Source organism: Brachyistius frenatus, unplaced genomic scaffold (assembly GCF_029030835.1).
Source record: "Brachyistius frenatus isolate BFR_SWC_R1_liver_20210118 unplaced genomic scaffold, ASM2903083v1 Contig_39, whole genome shotgun sequence".
NCBI classification, from domain to species: Eukaryota; Metazoa; Chordata; class Actinopteri; family Embiotocidae; genus Brachyistius; species Brachyistius frenatus.
The window spans coordinates 2,119,342-2,143,892 of NW_027210638.1; the positions used below are offsets into that span (position 1 = coordinate 2,119,342).

The 24,551-nt window shown below is 44.5% G+C and overlaps 1 protein-coding gene and 1 long non-coding RNA gene across 2 annotated transcripts in view; one reads left to right on the forward strand and one right to left on the reverse strand.

Moving 5' to 3' along the window:
• The window catches only part of znf469 (zinc finger protein 469), a 43,310-nt gene extending 28,324 nt beyond the window's left edge, over nucleotides 1-14,986 (forward strand). The window contains exon 2 of the mRNA XM_069701943.1: nucleotides 1,878-14,986. Coding sequence (XP_069558044.1) covers nucleotides 2,068-13,881 — 11,814 coding nt within the window. The 5' untranslated portion in view covers nucleotides 1,878-2,067 and the 3' untranslated portion in view covers nucleotides 13,882-14,986. The remainder of the gene's footprint in view (nucleotides 1-1,877) is intronic.
• On the reverse strand, nucleotides 14,718-21,515 carry LOC138622850 (uncharacterized). The gene is made up of 3 exons (XR_011311042.1): nucleotides 21,261-21,515; nucleotides 17,751-17,821; nucleotides 14,718-15,463 (listed from the first exon to the last, which is right to left on the reverse strand). It is a non-coding gene; the product is annotated as an uncharacterized lncRNA (long non-coding RNA).
• Between the last annotated feature and the right edge of the window lie 3,036 nt (nucleotides 21,516-24,551).

A 24,551-nucleotide genomic window follows, 5' to 3' on the forward strand; every position in this document is an offset into this window, starting at 1 on the left:
AATAAAGCGACAACACGTAGTCCTTATGAAAAATGTTGTGCCTTTAATTTCTGATCTGGACTTTGTGTATAAAATGTTTCATCTTGAGTGTAGGTGGTTTGGTTATTTTGCCCGGTTTCACAAATAATTAATTTGTTATCATCTTCCAGATAAGCAGCTCTAATGTTATGTCAAGCAGTCTTATCATAGACTCAATGATGAGTTGATCAGACAAGATCTCTACGAAATGAATTTAGATAAAAAATAACCCTTTTTTTTTTTTTATCTATGCAGCCCTGATTAGACAGCTAATTGCACATAGCTGGAATCTAGCTGTGTCTAATACGCAGGTACCTACCTGCAAGACAATGCTCAGTAAAAATATTGGTTGCATTGTTCAGATTTGGTGCTCAAAAAGGAAAAATATTATAGAACACAAAGCCCTTTGTGTAATTAAGTCAGTGCATTGCTGTAAATTAGCAAATCAAGTTTAAACCCTTGGACTGATAAAGAGGCATTCAGGATTGAAACAATATCAGATTCAGACCACAAAATGGCTCTGGGAGGTTCAAAAACATAATCTGAAAGATTTATGAGGATGGACATATTTACAGTATCTTTTTATCTTTGCACATTTGACTACCCTCCATCTGGTTGGAAAATTTATGGTGCAGAGAAGTGAGCGCATCCTGCTGAAGGTGTGTTTTCAGTTTTCAGGGTAGTCATTGCTGGAGGGAGAGGCCCCATAAAACAGTGCTCACATGCCACACATTTTATATAGTAATACTGGGATTTCATTATGCAATTCTTACTCAGGCACAAGTTAAAACCCTCCCAAGTAAACCCTTAAGAGCACCCTATATCTGTCAGGAACGTGTCTTGCTCAAGGACATGTCCGCATAGCTAAAAACAGAGGCTTGAACCCAGTTCCTCTGGCTAAATGGTAGTCTCTCCAACCCTTGGCCACCCCCAGCATTGGTAATAGCCAGGGAAAGCAGACAAGAAGGTGGGATGGAAGTTTGGTTACTAGGCCAAGAAATTACATTTTGGTGCTAACTCCAAGTTTCATCTGGTCTCACCTCAAAAGAAGCCGGAGCAGTGGAGGGCCAAAGTAAACTAGGACCTGAGAAGCGGTGTCTGGGATGCCTGAGGAAAGGCAACAAACGTCAGTGTGCCCACAGTTCTCACTGTCTAAGGCCTGACTGACTAATCCTCGATATTCCTCCATGATCTAAACCTGAAGCCCTCTGTAGCAATAGAACACTGTGGCATTGTGTCCCTGCTCCTAAGGAGTCTGTGATTCATTTACTGGCAATGCTTTTTGGATCCATGAACTGTATTTTTCTCATCCTCAGTACTGTATTGAGCTTCATCATTTCAAGACCGAACTGGCTTCTATGTGTGATTGTTTATGTAGAGTATTTTGAGTGCGATATGCCATCCATTCACTGTTGCCAAGCAGCAATCTAAAACTCAGACAAAACTGTATTTACTTGTTTGAAATGTCATTTCACGGAGTAAGGAATCTAAGTGTTAGTATTATGTCCAGGACGAGTAGAAGTAGGAGTTTGGCAGTATATTGAAATTCTCTATTGATTACACAGAGTCTTTGTGCATTGGCAGCACAGCTGTGTGATGCTGCACTAGTGCTCTCTGCTGGCTGAAACAGGGAACATTGTACTTCAACTTTCACATTAAAAATAGATGTTTAAATTGTTTATTTAAAATCTTAATATAGTTTTCTTGTAACCTACCTTTTATTAACTGTTTGTTTCATGTAGAAATTTCTCCCCTTTCTATTTTCAGTACTAATACCTCAACTAAAAGAATTAAAGATTTCTTTAAATTACATTTTAAAAACAAGGCATCTGATCCTCTCCATTCTCTTTTCCTTCCAGGTCCGCTTTGCTGTGGTGCCAGATCTGCAGTTCACAATGAGGGTGAAGAGATGAACCTGCAGCGAGCAGCCCTGTCCCTGCAGTTCCTGCCACTGGACATTAACTGATTCCTACTACCCAGAAGATGATGTCCCTGTCTCCCAGACAGCACCTCTGAGGACCAGGCCTTCACAGCAAGCATTTGTGCACCATGGCAGGAGAGACTCAGCGAATGTATGCAGTCAAAGAGCCGGACGCTGAGTCCAAACTGCAGGATGAGGGGACGGCGCTGGAACAGCAGAGTGACAAAAACACAAAGGAATCTTCAGAGCACTTTTCAAGCACCAGCACTGAGACCAAAGCCAGCAGCAGAGGGGCGAAAGTTGAAAAACTAGAGAAGAAAAGGGACTGTCATCAGCAGCGTGAGGCTGTCATACGGCCACAACAGGCAGGGAAGATCGACTTCAGATCCCTGCAGAACAGATCCAAATTTGCCACCGACAGGACTTGGTCGAGTGGTAAAGGCAGTCCCCAGTCGCCAAGTGGAAAGGGCCGCAGCCGAGAGAAGGGGAAGCGGTCAGGAAAGACAGAGCGTGGCAACCCGCAGCAGCTGTACAGACTAAGCATTACAAATCCACGCACCGTTGGTATTGCCTACCCACAGCAGAAGGTTTTGCCACCCAAGAAGTTGGACACCAGTCGTGGCCCAGTCTCGGGCAGCTACAGATTCCACGTTCCCAGTATCCCAGAGAGAGAGGCCGAACTACAGCAAGAAGAGCTCAACTACAGCCGCTGCTTCCAGGAGGCTTCCTCTAACCTTACCTCCCCAAGCTTTACCTCACAGGCACTGGGTTCCTCAACTGGAACATCCTCTCATCCACATCCACCCCTGTCACAGCAGCAGCAGCAGCCAACATCAATGGAGAACAATGGTGCACAGCCTGGTAGCCAGCTGATTCTGACTGACTTTCAGCTGAGTGGCTCTAATGCATGGCAGTCTCCTGAAAGGACTTTTAATGGTGCTAACTATGGCGTTACAACACAGAAATCCACTGCCCTCTCAGAAGTCAATAAGGCAAGTGCCTTTGTGCCTGCTCCATTTCAATATGGATATCATTTAATGGAAGAATCTGCATCTGACTCTTTTTCCTGTGAACAGAACCATCAATCTCAAGACTTTACAAATTCCTCTCTAGGTTCTGTTCATGTGACCCACAACTCTTTTTCCTTTACGTCTGGAGAAGGACAAAACATTGCTCAGAACGGCACTCAGTTCAGTAATGAACAGCAGCCAGATGACCGAAGCTCTTATCCTCTCCCCGCACAGTCACAGTTCATTCAGGGGGTGGTGTCGTCCATCCAGTGTCCTAGGAGTCTGAGTGAGGACTCAGCCAGCAGTGACAGTTCGGGCTCCAGCTCACAGCAGTCAGAACAGGGGAAGGCTTCCCTGCCTGAGAGCACAGACACTATTGGACAGGCAGACAGTAGGGATGCAGCCATCACCCCGGGGAGTAAGAGACACTGTCACCCCAAAGACACAGCTGCCAACCAAAGAACTCTCATTCAAGGAAGTGTACATGCAAGAAATATTTCACAAAGCTCAGCCTCCCCAATGCACTTTCCCAACAAAACATTTAACAACACTCCAGTCAGTAACATTCGCACAGGCTTAATATCTTATGATCAAAACATCAACAATAAGGTTTTAAACAGGCTACCACACTCATGGGAGGGGCCGAATAAAGCATATTCACAGGCTGATCAAAACACAATTCAGTATACTGATATGAATGATAAGTTTCAATTTCAGAACCAGCCAGCACTTGACCATGGGCCAAATTCATCCAAGAATAGCAGAATGCCCTGGCAGCAGATACGGCCAACCTCTGCCATGCCAAACCAAAACCGAATTGAGTTATCTAGGCAAATAAGCAATCAGAAATTGGCTTATATAGTTTCCCCCACTGACTGGCAGGACGATGGTAAATCTCATAAACACAGCTCCCTGAAAAACCCCAGCTCATTTCAGAACAGCAGAACGAGTGATGGGTTTCCAAACCAAAGACAGGAGACGGTAAAACACAACAGTAACACAGTCTCAACTTTTAAAGTAGAGATGAGCCATGAGCAAGTTTGTGAGTCCAAAAATAAGGCAGTGTACTTCGGACTCAACCAGTCTCTTCCAGCTGCACCATCACGAAACTATAGCTATCCGCCATTACAGGTTCCACCTATGGGACTTATGGTGTCTCCTTATGAATCTCCTCTGCCCTCCCCAGTTCATAACCCTGCATCGAGTAGTACCTGTTCCTCCCTCTCCCCTGCGTCCACTAGCCCTGTTAACATCAGTTCCGAGGATAGTCAGATGTCCAAGTCAGCCCCCCCTCACCTGTTCTATCAGCAGCCCCAAGGAAAAACTCAGCTACCTTCAGATCACCTGAGCACTCAGCCTCACCAGTTTCATTCTGATGTTCCACGAAACCTTCCCTATGCACCAGACAGAGCCAAAGATGACATGATGAGCTACCTGCAAAACAGCACGCATCCAAAGACGACTATGGATGGAAACAAAGGCTACATGGATAGTTTTGGGGTGGAGCATCACCAGCCTCCACCACCGTACTCTGCACATCAGCTGTTAGCCAGCTCGTTAGCAACAGCAAATCTCGACCAGTTAGATGTTCTTCTGACATGCAAACAGTGTGATCAGAATTTCAGCAACCTGGTCTCATTTTTAGGCCACAAGCAATATTGTGCTCAGCACACATTTCCACAAAACGACCTCAAAGACATATCAAAGATGGAGGACAGTAGAAAGTTCCACACAGAGCCAGCAAAAGCCGTGTCGAATGTTTCAATGTCGAGGTGTCCGTCTGACCTTCACCTATCTTTGTTAGGACTCAATAAAAACGGAGAACTGATGTCTGACTGTGAAACAAAAGGAGACAATAAAGATGATCCAATAAAACTCAACTTGTTCTCTGGTCCAGGTAACCTCCCAGTCCCGCTCCCTGAGTTGGAAATGGAGGATGCAAAATTGGACAGCCTAATCACAGAAGCTTTGAATGGACTGGGATATCAGTCAGACAATGCAGAGATAGACAGCAGCTTTATCGATGCATTTGCTGATGATGACCTCACCACTGTCAAAACATCATCAATCAAACAATGTCTCAAAACGAAAGAATCGCTGGTGTTTGAGAGCAAAAATAAACAAGCAGTTGAAGACAGGTCTTTCACGCAGGGAAAGTATTTTTACGACTCTGATGTTGAGAGCCCCAATAAAATATCTCTGAATTTGAAACAAGATGAGAAAATTAACATAAAAAAAGAAGCCTCTCATAAAAATTCAAGAATTGCCTCCAGGGAGAAGACGTGGGAACAAGACAGCAAAGTGAAGGAGGCAAGAAAGCTGTGCAAGCGTGAGGACGAAAACACAAGCACACAAAGGTTTCTCTTATCCAGCAAGTTTTCTGAGCGTTGTGGTGTTAAAAGCTTTCAGGACAACTCTGCACTTCGAGGGTCAACGCCCTCACAGGCCTCCACATCTCCAACATCAAGAACTGCAGTGAAAGAGAGCAAGAGGAAAAGCACTGGAGGGGGCACCTGGAGCAAAGAACTGATTCACAAAATAGTGCAACAGAAAAATAAATTCCATAAGCTCCATGTTAAAGGTACCAAAAACCTTCAGTTTTCCTTGGTGATGGAGAGACTAACTCCCACCGTGCAGAACCCTGCATTTGGGGAATACGACTACGTCTCTGACTCAGATGATGAATGTGAGCCTGTAAAGATAGCAAGCCAGGGCCGACTGAATCAAAGCAGTCGGTGTAAATACACGTACACGAAAGAGTGCAAATGGCGAGCGAGGAGTGAGAGGGACCAGGCAGCGTGGAGACACGAGTCGAAGGAGTGTTTTCAGATGAAAAAGAGCGAGGAGGTTTCTCTCTCGCCTGAGAAACACGGTTCCTACCAGAGACTCAGGAGGAGGGCCAGCAGGTCCTCCACAAGCAGTGAACACAGCACATCTGTCCGTGTTTCGAGCGACAGCATCAACAGCCCCAAAAGCACTGACCGCACTGACTCAGACTGTGAGAAGAAGACAGACAAAAAGAATGACTCTCCAGAACAGAAAACCCATGAAAGGTCCTCCCCACAGAAGGTATTTAAAGAGTCCGGCACACTAGCACTGACATTCACTAAATCTGTCAAGAAGTATAATACTGACAAAGCCATTCACTCTGATAACAAAGACAGCACGGATGATCCAAAGAAGTATCATTCAAATCCAGAAGCTGCTGATCTGGTGTCAGTCTCACAAAAAGCAAAAGACACAATGAAAAACTTTGAAAAAAGCAGAAGCTCTCACACAAAACCGAGAGAAAAAGTCACATCTCACAGACCGGAAACGGGCACAACAGTCTGTTCAGACAGAAACAACCTACAGAGAACAGACGATCTGTGCCCCAAAGAAGAACCGACACAAGATAACAAGACACCACAGTTTGATTCCCAATCTCCGACTGTCACCAAAGAAACTGATTTCAGTTTTGCCAAACACACAAAGGGCAAAAGAAGAGAGGGGCCTCAAGCCACACAGCCAGAGCTATCAGACAGCACCATGTTTGAAAAACAAAGTGACGGTGTCTACATGGTCAAGGAGGCCATTAGTTTAGTCAATGACCTAGACACGCACAAGCCTGCATCCCTTTGCACCTCTTTGATGGATGAGGTGTGTCTATCTCCGACTGAAAGCCAAGGCCCGCTGATACAAAAAGATACGCTCCCCCTCATGCCCTACCCTCTGGATCAGGAGCAGGGGCTCATGAAATCCCCACTCTCATTTGACACCTCATCAATGTTTGGGGACCTCACAGGATTCGACAGTGGCCTTTACTCAGAGATGCCGATTCAGAAAGAGGGTTTCCATTCGATAGAAAACACAGCCGATAAGAAGGAAGAGTTTGTGCCATCTTTCTCTCCCTTTCTGGAACCAAGAGACTGGAGCCTCAGTTGCCCTGTGCTATCAGACGAGATATCTCAGTACAAAGGCAGCCCTGAGAAATCAAATGAAAAGAAGCCAGATTACAATCACGTTCCTTTGTCTCTGCCAGAAAAAATAATTGACTACAGTGCAAATCTCAACAGCTGCGCATCAGAGGATGAGCTAGAGATAAAGAGAATAGTGAATGAGCTTGAAAACCAGCTGCAGACAGCCAAGTTGGAGAGCCCACCGTTACTCGTACAGGATGTCCCCAAGCAGCTGCAAATGAGCAAATTTTCACCTTTACGTCTGGGTGATGAGTCAGAGATTGAAGGCACTGGCTTGAACATGAAATGCCCTGTGCCAACCATATATGGACCAGTTGCGAGTTTGCCTCCAGAGCCTTTTACTGAAGCTGGACTCCCATGGTCCAGTGCTTTCCAGTTTGATCTCATAGATGAACACCACAGTCCCCACACTCCGATTCACAATGAACCAGGGGCGCTTGAACATTTTACTGAAAAGGGGGATCATGCTGCAAATGTGATTTCCACAGCCTCACATGTTGAGCACCCACAGCTCCACCATGACCAGAAATCAGAGGAGAGAAGTGCTGAAAAAGAGACTCCTGTGGAAACAAAGGAGGAGCTTTTAGAACAGAAGAGATACACAGAAAACCTCATGAAAAGCCTGGAGGTGATTTCGGACTCTATATTCAAAAAAGAGCCAATTATATCCGCACACAAGAAGCCGAACGTCAACTCGCTCACAAGTCAACAACATCAAGAAATTGAATGCCAAGCAACCGTTGCAGCTGAGAGAGAAGATCGTTGTGAAAAGGAAGCAATTACCGGAAAGGAGAATATATTATCACCTCCAAATATCAATGAGCGGAAGGATGAAATTGAATTCATTCTGAATGAGTCACAGTCATCGCTCTCCAACAAGGCTGACCCCACACTCACTGGCAACCAGCCAATTTCATCACATCCCAGTGAGCCTGCAGAAAACGAGGATTACAATGCAGAGACTAAAGTCACATCAGAGGAGGATATCACTGAGAACAGAAGTGTGACCGAGTCTGCTCACTGCTCGAATGTGGTGACACAGGAGCCCCATGTGGTCGAGGAATCCCGCGGGAACAGAAATGCAGAGGGTGGTGTGTTTAAAAACAATAGTGATGGCCAAGAATATTCGACTACAGATGGCAGTGAGGAAGCAGAGGCAGCGAAGGGAATCACGTGTCAATCTGATGGTCGTCCTTTATCACCAGCTGTAGATGACCCCTGTCTAGACACTGGCGAGAAAATGGCGGATGTGATTAAAGCAGCACTGCAGCAGCGATCCGTTGATGATAATCCTGCAGACATTAGCTCATCGCATGCTGATGAATTGAAAGTGGAAATGTCAGGCAGTGTAACTGAGGTACTAACTGTTGAAACATCAAAACATTCTCCCTGTAACAACTCCAGCCCTCCGAAGACGTACAGTGACTCTGATATGTCGGTGGAGATCGTCACCACAGACGAGCCCTGCAGTCCACTACTGGTGGACAGCCATACAGAAAGCAGCAGCCGCTGCTCACCCTTCCATGACACGCAGTCCATCGAGGGACAAAGCAATCTGTTGATCCTCTCACAGTCTGATGGCATCATTAACAGTGATTCCTGCAAAATTACTTCGTTTAATGACTCATTAAAAACTGAGACAGGTCTCGTCTGTGAGTCGATTCTAAAACAAGAGGAGATTTTAAATGTTCAGGACATCAAAGAACACCTTCCTTTTGATTTTATGGCAAGTCAACATAATTCACCGTGCAGAGAGGAAGTGGAGGAAAATCACTGCGTCTTTTTAGACACAGCCCCGCCCATCAGTCCCCTTTTATCAACCTCTCATCAGACACCCATGCAGCAATATGACGAACAAAAGGATTCATGCAAGCCAAAAAATAAATGCAATAACAAATCAACTGATCAAGGCTCAATTCAAAATGCCAAATCCCCCATAAACGAAGATGATAACCAAAATGTCAAAGACGCATTAAACACAGCTGCTGAGATGGAGTATTCTTTGATAAGTCCTCCTCACCTTGACTTGGGAGTCATGCAGTGTAAAATCCCCAGCTCTAAAACCCCCATCCCCTCTCCACTTGCTGTGACAGCCGCAGCAGAACCACCAGACGTGCCAGACAGCCTAAAAAAAAGAGATCTAATGTATGATTTCAAGCTCAGCCGTCTCAACTACAACAGCGTCTCAGATGAACCTCCACAGCTGAATCAATATCACTACATACCAATATCACCAGCCAGCAAACCCGACAAGAATCCAGACATCCAGCAGAGACCCAGAGTTGACTGCGAATCATGTGACCTGAGCGTTAACCCTGCACTGATTTTTGACAAAACTGTAACAGATACAGCAGTATCACTGAACTCAGATCCTGCTGCTAAACTACATTCATCAGATGAGCCACTGGTCCTCCAGCCGAGTATGAAATTCACATGTTTTTCTTTGGGTCTCCCAGCTGAAATCAAAAGAGCAGATTCCTCAGCTGACAACGTCAAGACAGACTTGGAGGTTTTCCACGATCCGGTTGAACCTGTTGATGATCTACACATACACGCTGACCCCATGAGCAAGGCTGAAGCAGAGAAATTAGATTCTCACCAGGCTTCTGTTGAGGACAGTACACTTCTCAAAAAAGACTTTTCAGATGGTCCGCCCACTCCTAAGCCACTCGTCATCTGTGAAAATGAGCAAATGCCTCTTCCACCAGACCCATCAGAGAAGCAACCAACAATAAAGACTGGCCAGTGTTCAACCGCGCACCAAATACACAAAGAAGCCGCACAAAAAAAGACACAGACCAATGCACAGCAGGGGAAAGTGCTCTGTGAAATCTGCTTCATGTGCTTCAGGACTGTGCCAGGGTTAAAAAGGCATAAGGCCATGAAACATTTGGTCAGAGCTGAAAAATCCATTGGCCTGCAGAGCACAGCATCAAGCCATCAGGGGACTGTGTTTATTTATGAAGCATCACAAGCCACAGAGAAAAAACATAAAGATGATTCACAGACCTGTTACCCAACAAAAATAGATGGGCTGCTGGAGCCAAGTAGCACTCTCGTATCTAAAGCAGCAGAGACTGAGTCAGTCCTGGAGGAGACGACAACTGAGACAAGTGCAGTGGCCGAAGATGAAATGGGTCATCAAACCCCTCTGCTGCCAACAAAAGCAAAGAGGAACAACAAAGCTAGAAAGAGCAAGAGCAGCGGGGTAAACATGAAGCCTGACCCTTTCTCTGATGAGTTTCTGAATATATTAAAAACAGACATACTTCAAGCCATAAGTCCTGAATTCAAAAGCAGTGCACTACAAGACTGCAGCAAGTCTCCCGGGGATGAAGGGAAAATCAATGACAGGACTGTTACTGGAACGGAGGAATTCCCTCAACGCGTTACTTCAGATTCTGGTTTTGACAAAACATCCCGCTCTCCAACAACAGAGCCAAATGTTTTTAATGGAACCGTAGAGCTAAATCACATCGCTGACACAGAGGAGATGAAATGTGCAAGCATAACAAAGATGGCAAATATGGAAGTGTGTGCAGATAATAATGTGGAAGGTATTGCATCTGTAGACGAGGGTATTACCGGAGAATGTGATGAGTCCAGAAAGACTGAAGAGATGTGTGAACAGAAAGGATCTGAAGAGAGCCTCGCCCAGGAGATTCTCAGGAAAGTGGCAGTAGAGATCAAATGTGAGAAAAACAGCGGCCCTGCAGACAAAGTACATCCTCTCTCCTGTTTGAATTCGGCCCCTCTCAGTCCTCCCAGCATTAGTCCAGATCTGAAGGCCTTACTTGACGACGACACCACGTTCTCACAGCTGTTCCCCAGAGATGAGGAGGCCAAAAGGAAAAAGTGCCCGAGGGTGTACAGCAAAAGAAACAAAAGACAGAAGCTGTCGCCCCGGTCAGATGTGACTCCGGACTACCTTCCTCCTGAAACTCCTGTGCAAAATAAAAATCAGTTCGTGGAAAACCAAGCTGAGCAGACATTCCCTGACAATCAAACTAACCCCTGTGAATATGAGACCATTTCTATTGATGATGCCATCATGTTGAATATGTGCCACAACAGCACAACAAAGACTGATGCCACGCCAGATGTTAAACAAAGTGATCAGGAGGAGAACGTTAAAGAGCTTCACAACAATCTCTTAAATCCACTGGAGAGCACCATTGATAAATCTTTAATTGAATGGAGTGGCTCCGGTGACTTCAGTGGCTCAGCGGTGACATCTGACCCCGACACTTGCAAACCAGAAGCGACAACCACACCCTGCCCTCTGCCAGCTGCCCCCTACACTGTGGAGCCATGTGTCACAGAGGGTGTCCACACCTACCACAGCATCGACATCCAAAACATCAACACCACCTTTCAGCTTCCTGAGATTCAGTTCTTTGACTCTAATAAAGATATCTCTGTAGCTCCGCCTACTGCAGCTGTTGACATGGAGAACAGAGATGATGAAAAGTCAAAGAAAGCAACGGAGCGGCGAGGCAGGAAACGACAAGATGGTGGAATGAAGGTCAAGGATAAGCAGTACAAGTGCAAAGTGTGCTTCACTTGGTTCCTCACTCTCGGTGAGCTGAACTTTCACAAACTCTCCCACAACCCCTCTCCTCCTCCGACCTGCTACATGTGTGTGCAGCGCAAGTTCAGCTCGAGGGAGCAGCTGAGAGACCATCTGAGGGAGAAACACGCCAAGAACAAGACGGGGATCTGGACCTGTGGAATGTGTTTGAAGGAGATATCAGACGTGTGGATGTATAACGAACACTTGCGAGAGCACGCCACTCAGTTCGCCAGGAGGGGGCAGACTCAAGGCTCCATGTTGGGCATTTCTGGCTGCTTCATGCAGGAGACAGCAGTGAAGAACTTTATCTCCTCGATCATGCAGCACCGCCCCAGCAAAGCCAACAGAGAGTCCAGCAAAGCTACCAAAGAGCAGGAAAAAGCTGTTTCTGCCAACAGCCCTGTTCGAGAGGGGAACGCCTCAGAGGGGGCGGAGCCTAAACTTCACAGAACTAAAAGCAGCAGCGGGGCCGGCAGGAAGCAGAGCACGTTAACCCCGCTTGAGGTCCTTCACAAAACAGAGACACCTAAAAGTGTGGAGATGCATCCCAACTGCAAAGATCCCTCAAGAGACTGCCACCACTGTGGGAAACAATTCCCCAAACCGTTCAAGCTCCAGAGACATTTAGTGGTTCACAACCTGGAGAGGATTTTCCTGTGTCACAAATGCCCCGTCTCTTATCAGGAGGCTCAGGAGCTGAAAGATCACCTAAAGGGCGCTCACGAGGAGATGGACGAGTTGGATTCAAAGCACACCACCCTTTACACCTGCGAGCTCTGCGCCGATGTCATGCACGTGATTAAAAAATCCTTCATCTGCAGCACCTGTAACTACACCTTCTCTAAGAAAGAGCAGTTTGATCGGCACATGGAAAAGCACCTGTCAGGGGGGAACAAAATCTTCAAATTCCGAGGCGTCCTCCGACCTGTCAAAGTCTCCGCGTCCAAAGAAGATGAATGTGATTTGCCTGCAAGTAAGAAGAGGAGAATTCTGTCTGACAGTCTACAAGAAAATAGCTCCGACAGCGGCATCGCTAGTGTCAGCTCGCTGCACTTAAATCAAAACTCTGACACGCAGTCTTCAAAACCCTCCGTGTCCACATCAGACGACTCCACACAGACCACTGCCAACGAATACCACAGCGACACGAGCAAAACAAATGTGAAGACTGAGGACATCGCTGAGGACTACTCTGAACTACTCGTAGAGCTGGAAAAATGTATTCAGATGGGCTCGGCGGAGTCTGCTGCACCCAAGGAAGAGGAAATTGACCCGGCTCCCTCACCTAATCTTGATAAGGAGGCTAATGGAAAATCAATTACTGAACCATGTGACGTGAAAGAGGAGAATGAGTCAGTCTGCATTAGAGCAGAGACAACTTCGTGGTCAGCATCTAAAGAGAGGAGTAGTGCAGCGGAGGAGACTGTTAAAGCAAAGGAAGGCTGTGCTCAAGGTGACACAAATGAAACTGAAGGAAAAGCAGATTCACTTCCATCTAGCAAGAAGTCTTTTGTCAGCCTGAGAGAAAATCAACTCATTCCAAAGACACCTGAGTCCGCAAAGCATGATTTAGCTGTTGATGTGACGGAGCAGCAGAGGGATGCTGAGCAGTGGCATCACACGTCCAGAGCTTCCAGTAATGACAGCAAACAGCAGCTATTATGTCATGGTGCTGAGCAGGAGAGTAGCAGTCAGATGAAAGACAAAGTCGCCCCAGCAAAAACAACTGACAACAATAAAAACAGCTCGACAACCAGCAGCGTGAAGGCTGCAGAATCGACACCAGTCCTCCACTCCAAAGTTTCCCTCAATGCTTCAAACGAGGACAAGGAAGCTGTGAGACCACAGAAGAAGAGGAAGGACATGAAGTCCCCTCACAGCCTGCAGAGGGTTTCCTCTCCATTCACACAAGAGAACTTTGGTGTTGATTCGAGGGCCAAAAAGAAATTTCGCCCGAGCAATTGTGCAAATCCTTCTGTGCAGAGAAAGTCCGACGGACCTAACGAGTACCCCGTGCTGTCCTCGGTACGGGACGACGTTGTTAGCAACAAAATCGTTTCCAAGTGCAAGACCTTAAACTTGGGGTTGCAGTCAAAAAGAAGTTTGCTTGACAGCTGCACGCAAAAGAAAGCTGAGATTGTTTCGCCTCAAAACGGGGACTATAAAGCCAAGAAGGGATCTATGGGGAGACCGCTGCATCCCCCTATAGCTAAAGTGTCCTCAGTTCCCATGAACAACTCTTTGAATAAATCTAGGCCAAAGATGGGGGTTAGGGCAATGGAGAGTCATTCTTACCGGACAGCAGAGTCCCAGAACAACCTTCTCAGCCAGCTGTTTGGCCAAAAACTCACTAGCTTTAAGATTCCTTTAAGGAAGGACACGTCTGAATCTATTAACTGATGGGGGGTTTGAGGGATCTGTGAATAAAGAGACTGTAAATGTTCACAGTTATAAAAGTTTAAGACAATTCATTATGGTGAATGAGATTGCACGGCTCTTTTCTGTGAAATGCTATCTTTCAATACTTACATAGTCACTTTATGTCTTCTTTGTTTGTTTGTGTGTTTTTATTACACAAATGTGAGGACGAATGGCAGAGAGGAATTTTGGGTCAAAACTAAATATGTTAGTTGGGGGATAACCAATGAACTTTTTGAGAGATTATATTTCATTTACCTAAAGGAGAGAAAAAAAATACTTGAAAATACAGTAAAATACTTCCTTCTAAGAAATGCATGTTCATTTTGCATTCATAACATGATTTTTTTTTTTTTTTTCTGGTTTAAAAGGACCAAATGACATCATAACTGACTTGGACTATTGTCTGTGCACCTTGTACATGCTTCCAGCGTATTAATTTTGTATTATTTTTTTTTTTACCTTTACTGTACTGCATTGACATTCATCATATTAGCCTTTTGTATAAACATTCCCTGGTGCTACATTGTGTTTAATTGTAATGTGAATGCCAATGTCCTCGGAAGGGAACACGAGATCTGTAGCAGTTACAGTACAATACATCCAACTGTTTTTACTGGTTCTCTGTAGTTTATTAAAGATACTGTGTAAAACCATCTAAGTAATTCATATGTAGGCTGATAGAGCACAAAATTAGGAAAGCTTCCATTGTATAAACTCAGGTGCATACAAGGACATCACAGTCCCAAGACCTGTATTTGGAGTTCTTCCCATGCACTGATAATACCACACACAAATTACAAACTCAATCATCTGTGTCTGAAACTCCAAATGTTTATTATGAATAGTATTTACTAGGACAACAAAGGTGCTTTATCTTGTTTATACTGTATGTATCTTATATTGTATAATATTGTAGGTAGATTATTGTTTGGTGTAATGCTTCATGTCAAAGTTTTATTTTAATAATGTACAAAATGAATCAGATTGAGAAGAAAGGGAAATGCAGTGCCTCTTGCAAGTTGTAAAGTGGTTCACTAAGTGCCTCTTTTTATGGTTGGTTATTAAAGATCCGTATTGGTCTCTCCCTACTCTTTTCTTCCTTTTGTTCATGACATGTTTTGCAAATGTTCCTACTTCCATCCCTGCGGACCGCAGCTGTCACCACATGCATCAAACACTGGAAGCAGTGGAAGCCGCTTGTGCCTGGAGGCAAAAACAGGTGCACACACAACAAAGTCTGACTTCATTTCTTTGTCTTCAGAGCAGCACTTCAGTGAGCTCACTCTTCATCTGAAAGATGAGCGTAAATGTATCTTTACTACAGGGAAACATTCAGCAGAAGACAACCGTATGCTGGTGTGTCCGCGAGCGCCGGCGAGGAGCTCTCGCTCGTGTCATGCCTCCGTCACGTTGCTCTCTCACCACATGTAAAATGGCTTCTATTCCTACATGAACATTTTTCATCATCACATAGGAATAAAAAGCCATACTACACAGTGGCATATATGTAGAAACAAAGCGGAGTAGTCTTCTCACATCTTCCGCTGAATCACCATGAGACCTGAGAAAACAGAAGACAGAAAGGAGGTTACTTTCTTGAAGCTCAAGTATTTATCTATTCTAAAATAAGATAAAAGGTGAAACTTTAACTTTGTCGTCAAATGTGGACGGAAATTGAGATCTGTATTACAAGACAGGAAACGTGTACATCTATCAGCAGACTAACAAGTCAGTGTTAACTGAATCAGATTTGTACATGTGAAAATGTAGCTGCTATTTCTTTAAATCATAGATCAACAGAATATGTTGCCTCTAGACTTCATAGTGTGTCAGGATGTCTTGTAATGTTACAAAGCAATATATAAATATAATCATTTTTATTGAAAGTTTACAAGGTGTTAGGAACACGCTGGTGTTTTCTGTAAACACAGGAAGCAGCCATGTGTTGATTCAGAGGAAGTGTGGAGGAAATAACTTCTCTAATTAATTTAGTGGGAATACTGATTTGGCAGCTCCCACAAACAACATATTTTTGGACTCACTGGTGACAACTGAAAATAAAGCAGGCGAAACAGACTTCAATCCCTGTCTGCTGTTCTGCCTCGCAATATATCAAAGTTTCTCCAGTAGTGCAGAGTTTAGATTCTTGAAAGTACGCTGGCAGGTGTGTTTCACCTTGACCTCTTATGACAGAACAGTAAAAGTCATGAATGACAGCTTAAAGATATAAATTGACCCTCAGTTTCCTTACAGCAGATGAGAAGCTGTGATTAAGGCTTTTTAAGATAACTCGGACAGAAATTACCTGGAGTTCAGAAACTTTTATTTTATTTTATTCAGTTTGGATGAAGTCCTGAGATGCACGAGTGATTCTCAGAAAGCTTTTCAGACAATGGTTACATTTCTTAGATCCAGACTGTACCATATCTGTGAATTAAAGATCTTTGACATGCCTAAATTTAATACTGATGTTACAAAAACAGCAGAAGTCTATGCACTAAACATTATTGCATAAATTGCTCTCAATGATATTGACAATATTGGCAAATTATGCCAGTTAAAAAAGGTTTCAGCACTTATATACTAGCAGTTTTTGCTTGAAATATAATCGCCATAAATGCAATTGAATTAGCTAATAACAAGTATATTTAATTTATGCACATTTTCACCTACATACTAGCAGACTATTCCTGGTTTTAATATACATATAGATCTGACAAAAGGTTTGTCTCTCTCAATATTAGTTGGGTGTACAAACCACAATGCTGGCCTTATTGTTTTCGTCACTTTTTAGTATAACCATCTGTGTGCCTTTTCACTATTGACACATGTCTCCCTTGATGTCCGCCTGCAGGTGCCCCACTATATGGACAAAACTTTGATCAGAAGTATATTAATTACAAATAATTCACTGAGCTTTTGCTCATAACTTACCGTAGAAATACCTGACTAATAACCTATTTGTTGCTGTCAGCTGATGTATTGTTGAGAGTCAACCTGAATATCAAAGTGGTTCACTGAGAGGAAATGTTTTGTGGTTTTGGCAGAATTCCTTTCTCTCATTCACACCAATAATTGAATCCTTTCACAATTGTAGATTCACAGCATAAACCAAATGAAAAGGGTTGGAGTGGGTGGATGAATGACCATATGTTGATGTGTGTGTGTGTGTGTGTGTGTGTGTGTGTGTGTGTGTGTGTGTGTGTGTGTGTGTGTGTGTGTGTGTGTGTGTGTGTGTGTGTGTGTGTGTGTATCCCTGTCGTAAATAGATGCTATTGATGCAGTGGCAGTAGTATCAACATTAATTAGAAAAGAAACGACTTGCTGAGAATCACAATGTGTTTTATTTGAGCCCCACAAATGAATCATTTAAAAATACAGAGAGATTGAAAAAAGTTTGATCTCATTTAAAAATGTGTCATTGCCAAAGAGTCCCAACAATTTCTAAAAGACCAAGTGATGTTGCCCGGGTTTCTGTGTTAAAATTACCTAATTAAATCTTGCTACATATTCAATTAGCCAGATGATGCCGGCTTCGTTCTCTAGACTGGGATTCATTTCATTGCACTGCAGGAATCCCGGCCAATCACTGATCCAGTTATGAGTGTTGGTGCCCAAAAGCTGCGTGATTGATGGCTTCGATGACAACTGAGCCACCGAGACATGCAAGTGAAAAGCCTGTGATTGACATGTTGAAATACACAATTATAATAGAAGCTAGATAAGTGACATTCTTTTTAGGTATTTAAAGGTCCTCTTCACTTGTGCTCTTTTATGTCATGCTGTACTGGTGATTTAATGAAAAATGTATGGCAGATATTTTAGCCTAAAATGCACTTGGATTTTACCTGAACCTCACGGTCTGCTCGGTCTCCCGCCACAGTGAATCTCGCTCAGGGCCGGCGATCAGCAGCTGCGGCTGATGAAGACAAAATGAAAGTCGAGATCTCAGTATATTTTGTCACAGTTTAAGCCAGAATGTGTCACACAGAGCGCGTAGGAGCCTCGCACACCCTGCAAGTCAGGCATCCTTTTATCATCTGATCTATGAGGAAACTCTCCAGAGGCACAGTCATGCAGGAGCATGACAGGAACGCTTTGCACTTTGAAGTAGAGTGACATTATCAGTAAGTATGGTCTTGAAATAGCATCTTCTCTCTCTCTCCTTCTCACTTCTGACTCTCCCTCTCTGCCTCGTCTGATCTCTGACTTTCTTCCCTCTATTTTTCTCTGCCTCCACCCTCATTTTCCCGCTCGTCCTTTTCTCGCGCTTTTCTTCTCTCTTCACCATCAATTTACAATTCAGCATCTCACCCTCTCTTCCCGGTTTTCCATCTGCCTCTTCCCATTTTCTTCTTTCGCCCTTTATCTCAGTCAGTCACCTGATTTTTTTTTCTTACATTTTCCTCTCTGCATAATTCAACTAATTTCTCCCCACATCACATTTTCTTTGTCCATCCCTCCATGTTGCACGCTCACCTTTCCATCCACCCTTCTCCCTGGTTTCCCCTCCCTTCCTTCCTGTCCTGCTGCCTCACCTCACCCTCCACTCTCTCCACCCCCACCGTGGAGTGTGCTGTTGGCTGCCTCTCAGGGAGGTCATGAGATCAGGGACAGATAGAGATGGGCTACTGGTCAGCGGTAATGACACACAGGCTGAGAGGCCACTCGGGTCACCTCTGTTGGGAATGTGAACTTTCAGCCATCACTGAGAGATAAATAGATAGATGGATGGGGAGGAATTTGTTGCACGAAAGGGGAAGGAATGACTGAGCATCCCTCTCTGCACACACGGGGGAGATCGTGATGAATTTCCACTGGGATGATATCTGAAATCATTTCTGTACGACAGCGAGAATGTGTATGAATAATTCAACATAAACACGTTCCCTCTGGTGTGAACAAAGAGGACAAAGAAATCTTTGAAATCAAGACATCAATCCAATTTTGCCTGACAACCATCAAAACACCAAGTTCACCCTTAAAAATCCTCAAATAAAAGTAAGAAAACTACGCAGGAAGTCTGCACTCCCACAAGACAAGACGAAGAACCTGGAGTAGGACTCAAAGGAACTGGGGCAGTTGTAGCATCGAAATGAATTTCAAAGCAAATGAGCTGATAAAAAAACATCACTGTGGGTGAAAGGTAATGTGGGAAGACGAGGCATTAAAGTTACACCAAGCACACTTTGGATTTCTTAATTAATGGCATTGCACCAGGAAGTCGTGGTCCCTCGCTGCCAACCATTTGTCAGGCCAGTCAGCACTAGAGAGGGAACAGGCTGCACACAATGGCTAAAAGCACCTGTTTGATGTTCCAGGTTTGCAGGAATAAATGGGGTTGCGCTGTCGGGACTATGCAAACAAATGAAAGCCTGCTGGTGTGTGTCTGCAGCGACTGGAACACTGCACCCAACAGTAGGTGTCTCCAGAGCAGCCGGCGCCAAAAAAACACACAATTTAATAAAACAAAGTTTTCTACATACACGCGTCGTAATTAGTTTGCTGAATCTGCTGTAAGTATAATTTTCTAAATGATATATGAGGCATTCCTGAGAGATTCTATTTATACCACTTCCATGCAGATCCATTGCACTTCTCCGAGCTGTTTACAGACTGGAGGACAAATCAGCAGGTAGAAATAGGGCGCTGAGAGTTAGGCAACAAGAAATAAAAAACGATCTTGTGATGGTAAATTGGGCTGCGTGACATTTTGAAATTGATCAAACTTCAATTATGTATGTGTAGGCTTGAATTCCTCACGTTTCATAGCATAGACCAACATACAGTGAAAACAACCCTTTATAGACACAGCCGGAACCTGGTGGCCGGTAGGGATTCCTCGCGTACCTCAGAGACTCTCTCCATCCGTCCACCGCCCCCTCCACCCCTTATTACTTCTCCACTATAACCTTCATCCCCTCCTCCACATCCACAGTGTGCTTCGCTCCTGCAGTCTCTGTGTTTATCACAGTGAACCTGAAGGATCTACCCTGACATTTGATGTGGCACAAAATTGGATTTCCACTGTGATTCTCTCCCCAAGCCCCTCGTGGAGTGTAATCCACGCTGCGACTAATTGAGTGACATGCCAACAGCCTGAGCGTGTAAATGGATGGTTGCTGGTGAAATGTGTCTGTGACCTGCTCTCTTTTTTTTTTTCCTGATGGCCTTTGAGTGGAAATGACACACACACACACACACACACACACACACACACACACACACACACACACACACACACACACACACACACACACACACACACACACACACACACACACACACACACACACACACACACATCCTAGCTGTGCAGGATTCTCCAGTACAAAGACACATTTCATCCTTTGTCAATGTCATTTCTCTTTGTTGCCTATTGAATGTGACCCTGCACGTAGTGTTGTCTGGCCGCCTGTGACATTCACAACTAATCTCAGCAACAGAAAATCAATTGCCCCTGCATAATAAACAACACATGCTATAGACTGGCTGAACTTGTGTGATGGCTGAACATGAATTACCGGGTTTGACAATGACATTACGCCTTGTGCACAAGCAAAGCTGTAATCTAAAGTGGGAAACAGGGGTGTCAGTGACAGATGTTACAGGATGACTCACCACAGCTATGTCACCTGTCTGACCACCAATATCCCAGAAAGCATTGCTTTAACCATGACAAATCCCTCATGCAGACAGAAGAGCTCTGTAACAATGACGCAATAGACAAAAGAGCATTTTTTTTTTTTTTTTCCCACCCCATGTCGATAGGTTATCTTTGCTCAAAATCCCTACACTCTAATCTTGAATCTCTGTCATGCCTTCTGCTCTGGAGACCCGCATCTGATTTGGATTTGAATAATTCAAGCTGTTTTCCTCCCCAGAGGACTAAATACAGCAGTTTCCTCTTCATTAAAAACTTTACACTGATGTGTGTGTGTGTGTGTGTGTGTGTGTGTGTGTGTGTGTGTGTGTGTGCGTGTGCGTGCGTGCGCGCGTGCGTGCGTGTGTTTTTGCCTCCTCATACAGTGAGCCCTCCTTCCACACCCCCACTAAAATATACACACCCACACAAATTCGCACAGACAGGCTGGGACTGGGATGTAGAAGTGTGCACTAAACACACACACACACACACACACACACACACACACACACACACACACACACACACACACACACACACACACACACACACACACACCCTCCTGAGGTTTGCTGTGACACGTTCTGAAAACATGATAATTACTTTGAACAAGTGAGTTGCTGGCAGCGATTTAAAGTGTAATGGCAGGCAGCACGTATCAAAAGACACTGATGAATGAACTCGTAGACGGATGACAATGTGGCATACGTACCTGCAGGATTTCATTCACCAGACTCTCCCTGCTTCTCCCCTCAGCTTGCCTCTCACCCGTGCCTCCCTCTTTGTGGATGCGGCTGCGCCTGCCGGTGTGTTTCTGGAGTCTTCACCCTATCGAGTCGGGGACCGGGGCTCAGCTGCAGAGACTGACATCATCCCTTTCAGAGAGGAGGTTTTCCCCTCCCGCTATCTGCACCCTCTCTCTCTCTCTTTCTCTCTCTCTCTCTCGCTGTGTCTCGCTCTCCCTATCTCTCCCTCTCTCACCCTAACTCAGCCACTCACTCTGTACAGTAGTATTCTCCTCCTATCTCTCCCTCCCCTTTCTCCTCTTTTTTTTTTTTTTTTAACCTCTCCTTATCTCTGTTCTGCTTCCTAATATTGCTGCTATTTTTCAGAGCCACCACAGGTGAGTGACGCTGGCACTAAAAACTGTGGCTCAATAGTAACAAGTGCTCAACTAGGACTGTGCTATTAACAGCAGCCTGGATTTATACTGTATTTTTACCCCCTCATAATCATGTGAATCTGCCACCACACAGGAAACTTATCCACTAGGAGTTTTTACATTAGAGGTTTTATTAATAGATGTGGTTGCCTGCAGGTTTTTCACAATTAGCTTCCCTTTTTCCTCCCTCCCCCTCCTGCATCTCCTTTCCATTCCTGTTAAAGATCAAGGACCGAAGGAGAACATCAAGACCGAATCCTAATGGGCAGTCTGCTTTCACCTATCCAATTCTTTTAGATCAGCACGAATGAAAAAGGAAAGGAGCTAAGCATAGGGAGCCGCTTTGAGTCTATTGAGATGGATGCGTGCTGTGGTGCCTGCAATGGTGGAGATGGGTGTTGCTGTCCATGGTGCTGATTACACTTGCAGGAGACATCACTAAGGACAGCAGTGACCCTGCAGACCCACAGAAAATAGCCTTCAACAGAGCAGGGAGGAAAAAACCTGTTTCAGCCGCTGCAGAAAAACCTTAATAAATACACATGCACAGGCTTGCGTGGACACACATTCACACACAAGTGTACACACACAGACAAACACACACACACACACACACACACACACACACACACACACACACACACACACACACACACACACACACACACACACACACACACACACACACACACATATAGAGAAATATCCCTCCCAGCCTCCTCCTCTGTCTTCCGCGGGCATTTCTCTGCGTCTCAACTCATTTAGGCTTACATTCATCATTGTAAGGTAACTGTGGCAGGTGGGATTAAAATGGATTAGCCCTATTAAAGAAATGTGTGGTGCATATTACACCCGAGCCACACACACAGTTGTCCACAGAGCCACATGCGTTTAACTGCAGGCGCAGCTGTAAACTCGCACACAGGGGAGTACATTAAAATGCACACAAATGTGACTACACAGACGTACACAGTCTGCTAAAAACCAGCAGGATGAAGGTGAAAAGGGCTGACAAGGCGACTTGATGATGACATCCACAGCGGCAGAACAGGAGGGAGAAATATAGATTCTGTGTATATTGCTGTTTTTCTGCCACTCACACAGTGGACTCCTTTTTGTTGTATTAACTCTCGTCTCAAGAGGTAGCTTTTAGAATCTCGCCTCCTTGTTTCCATAGTGACACTTTCCCTGCTTTGTGCGAGAGAGTATGTGTGCGTTTCCGAGACACACAGAGAGGAGAAAGACAGGCGTAGGGAGGGAGAGAGGAGGGGGATGACAGTAAGATAACTTGGTTCACTCACATTTATTCACTACAAAAAGAGAACCAAAAAAAAAAGTCCACACTGCCAGTTTTCTACATGAGGGAAAGTCTCCTCTGTGCGTTTTTCATTGCCCATCAGCCGTAAGTTGCTCAACTTTCGACCAGCGGCTTTGCAACTGCTCGCCAAAAACAAATCTGTTGTTACTTCAGCTATAATACGAACAATAGCACAAGCTGATTCCTCAAAATATTTTTTCATGAGGATTACTCAGTGCTAAGTGTTCATCGTGTGGGCGGCCAGTTCTGTTAAAAATACATTGTTGAAAAAAAAAAAAAAAAAAACATTTTTGGAGGGAAAAAAAACTGATGGGAAACCAATTTATTTCTTATCTTTTTGTTGAAATCCACAATCTTTATCTGCTGTGTGAAGTTGCACCTTTTAACACCTTTTAAAAAGAAATGTGTTTATCCGACAGAGATATGGAATTTCATCACTTGTGGGGACATGTGGCAATGCCCAGTCCCAAAAGATGACATCATTAGGCAGAAACCGTAGTAAACAAGCATCACAGTTCTGTTGAAGATCCTCCTTCGAGTGTTTTTCTTTTATCTTCTAGCCAATATTGTCACTCAGTAAGTCACCAAACACCTTTATTGAATATTAACTCAGGCAGGATAATGAAAAGCATTCAAAATGACCTTCAGGGGTACAACTATTACCTTGATAAAATACTACCTAATCTAAATCTGTGGTGCGCTGCATGTAATAAATTATTAATTATTGATATTAAATGGCTGAATTTATCACTTTCAAAACAACCTGGGTGGAGTTAGGAGATTGATGGCAGGAAAACAGATGTGTGCGTTATGTGAGTGTGCGTGTGCGTGTGCGTGTGCATGCGTGTGTATGTGTGTGCCCATTTGACAGTGTATAAGAGTTTAAATCTCCTCTCATGGCCCAATAGGAATCTGCACTAGAGAAAAGGCTTAGCCAAGGAGCAAATCCCTTCTTTTCGTGCCCCCCAGCATCTCAGCCAACTGCGTTCCACATCAATGAATCTGATTCAGGAGCAAGGACACTGGAGGCTCGGCTGAGACGCAGGGTTGACTACACATAAGGGGATTGTCTAAACTGAGACGTCTTCCATCTTGAGCTATCACAACTCTTGCGTATAAACAAGGATACATGTGACAAACTTAATGAAATGACGGAAGAGGTAAATGGATCCAAAGCTGAATTTCCTGATAATGCAGTAGATTTAAAACATGGCCTTAAAGAGCACCTGAAAACTTTTCAAGAACCAGAATTCACAGAACATTTCAACAGTTTCAATTATTGTAGCTGCTTTATGCAGTTTCTGAATGGTTGAGGATGACTAACATGGCAGCGTAGCATCATATGAGTGCAATGGCAGGGTGGTGTTACATAAACTGGAGCTGTTCCCCATGAGTGCTCGGAGGTAAGTGGTGGTTCTTGACATCCATTCTGATTTTGTATGAGAGAAAGCGAGAGAGGAGGGAACAGCCAGAAGAGTAGTAAGGAAAATGCAGAAAGTGTTCATGTCAGAGGTGTTGACTGA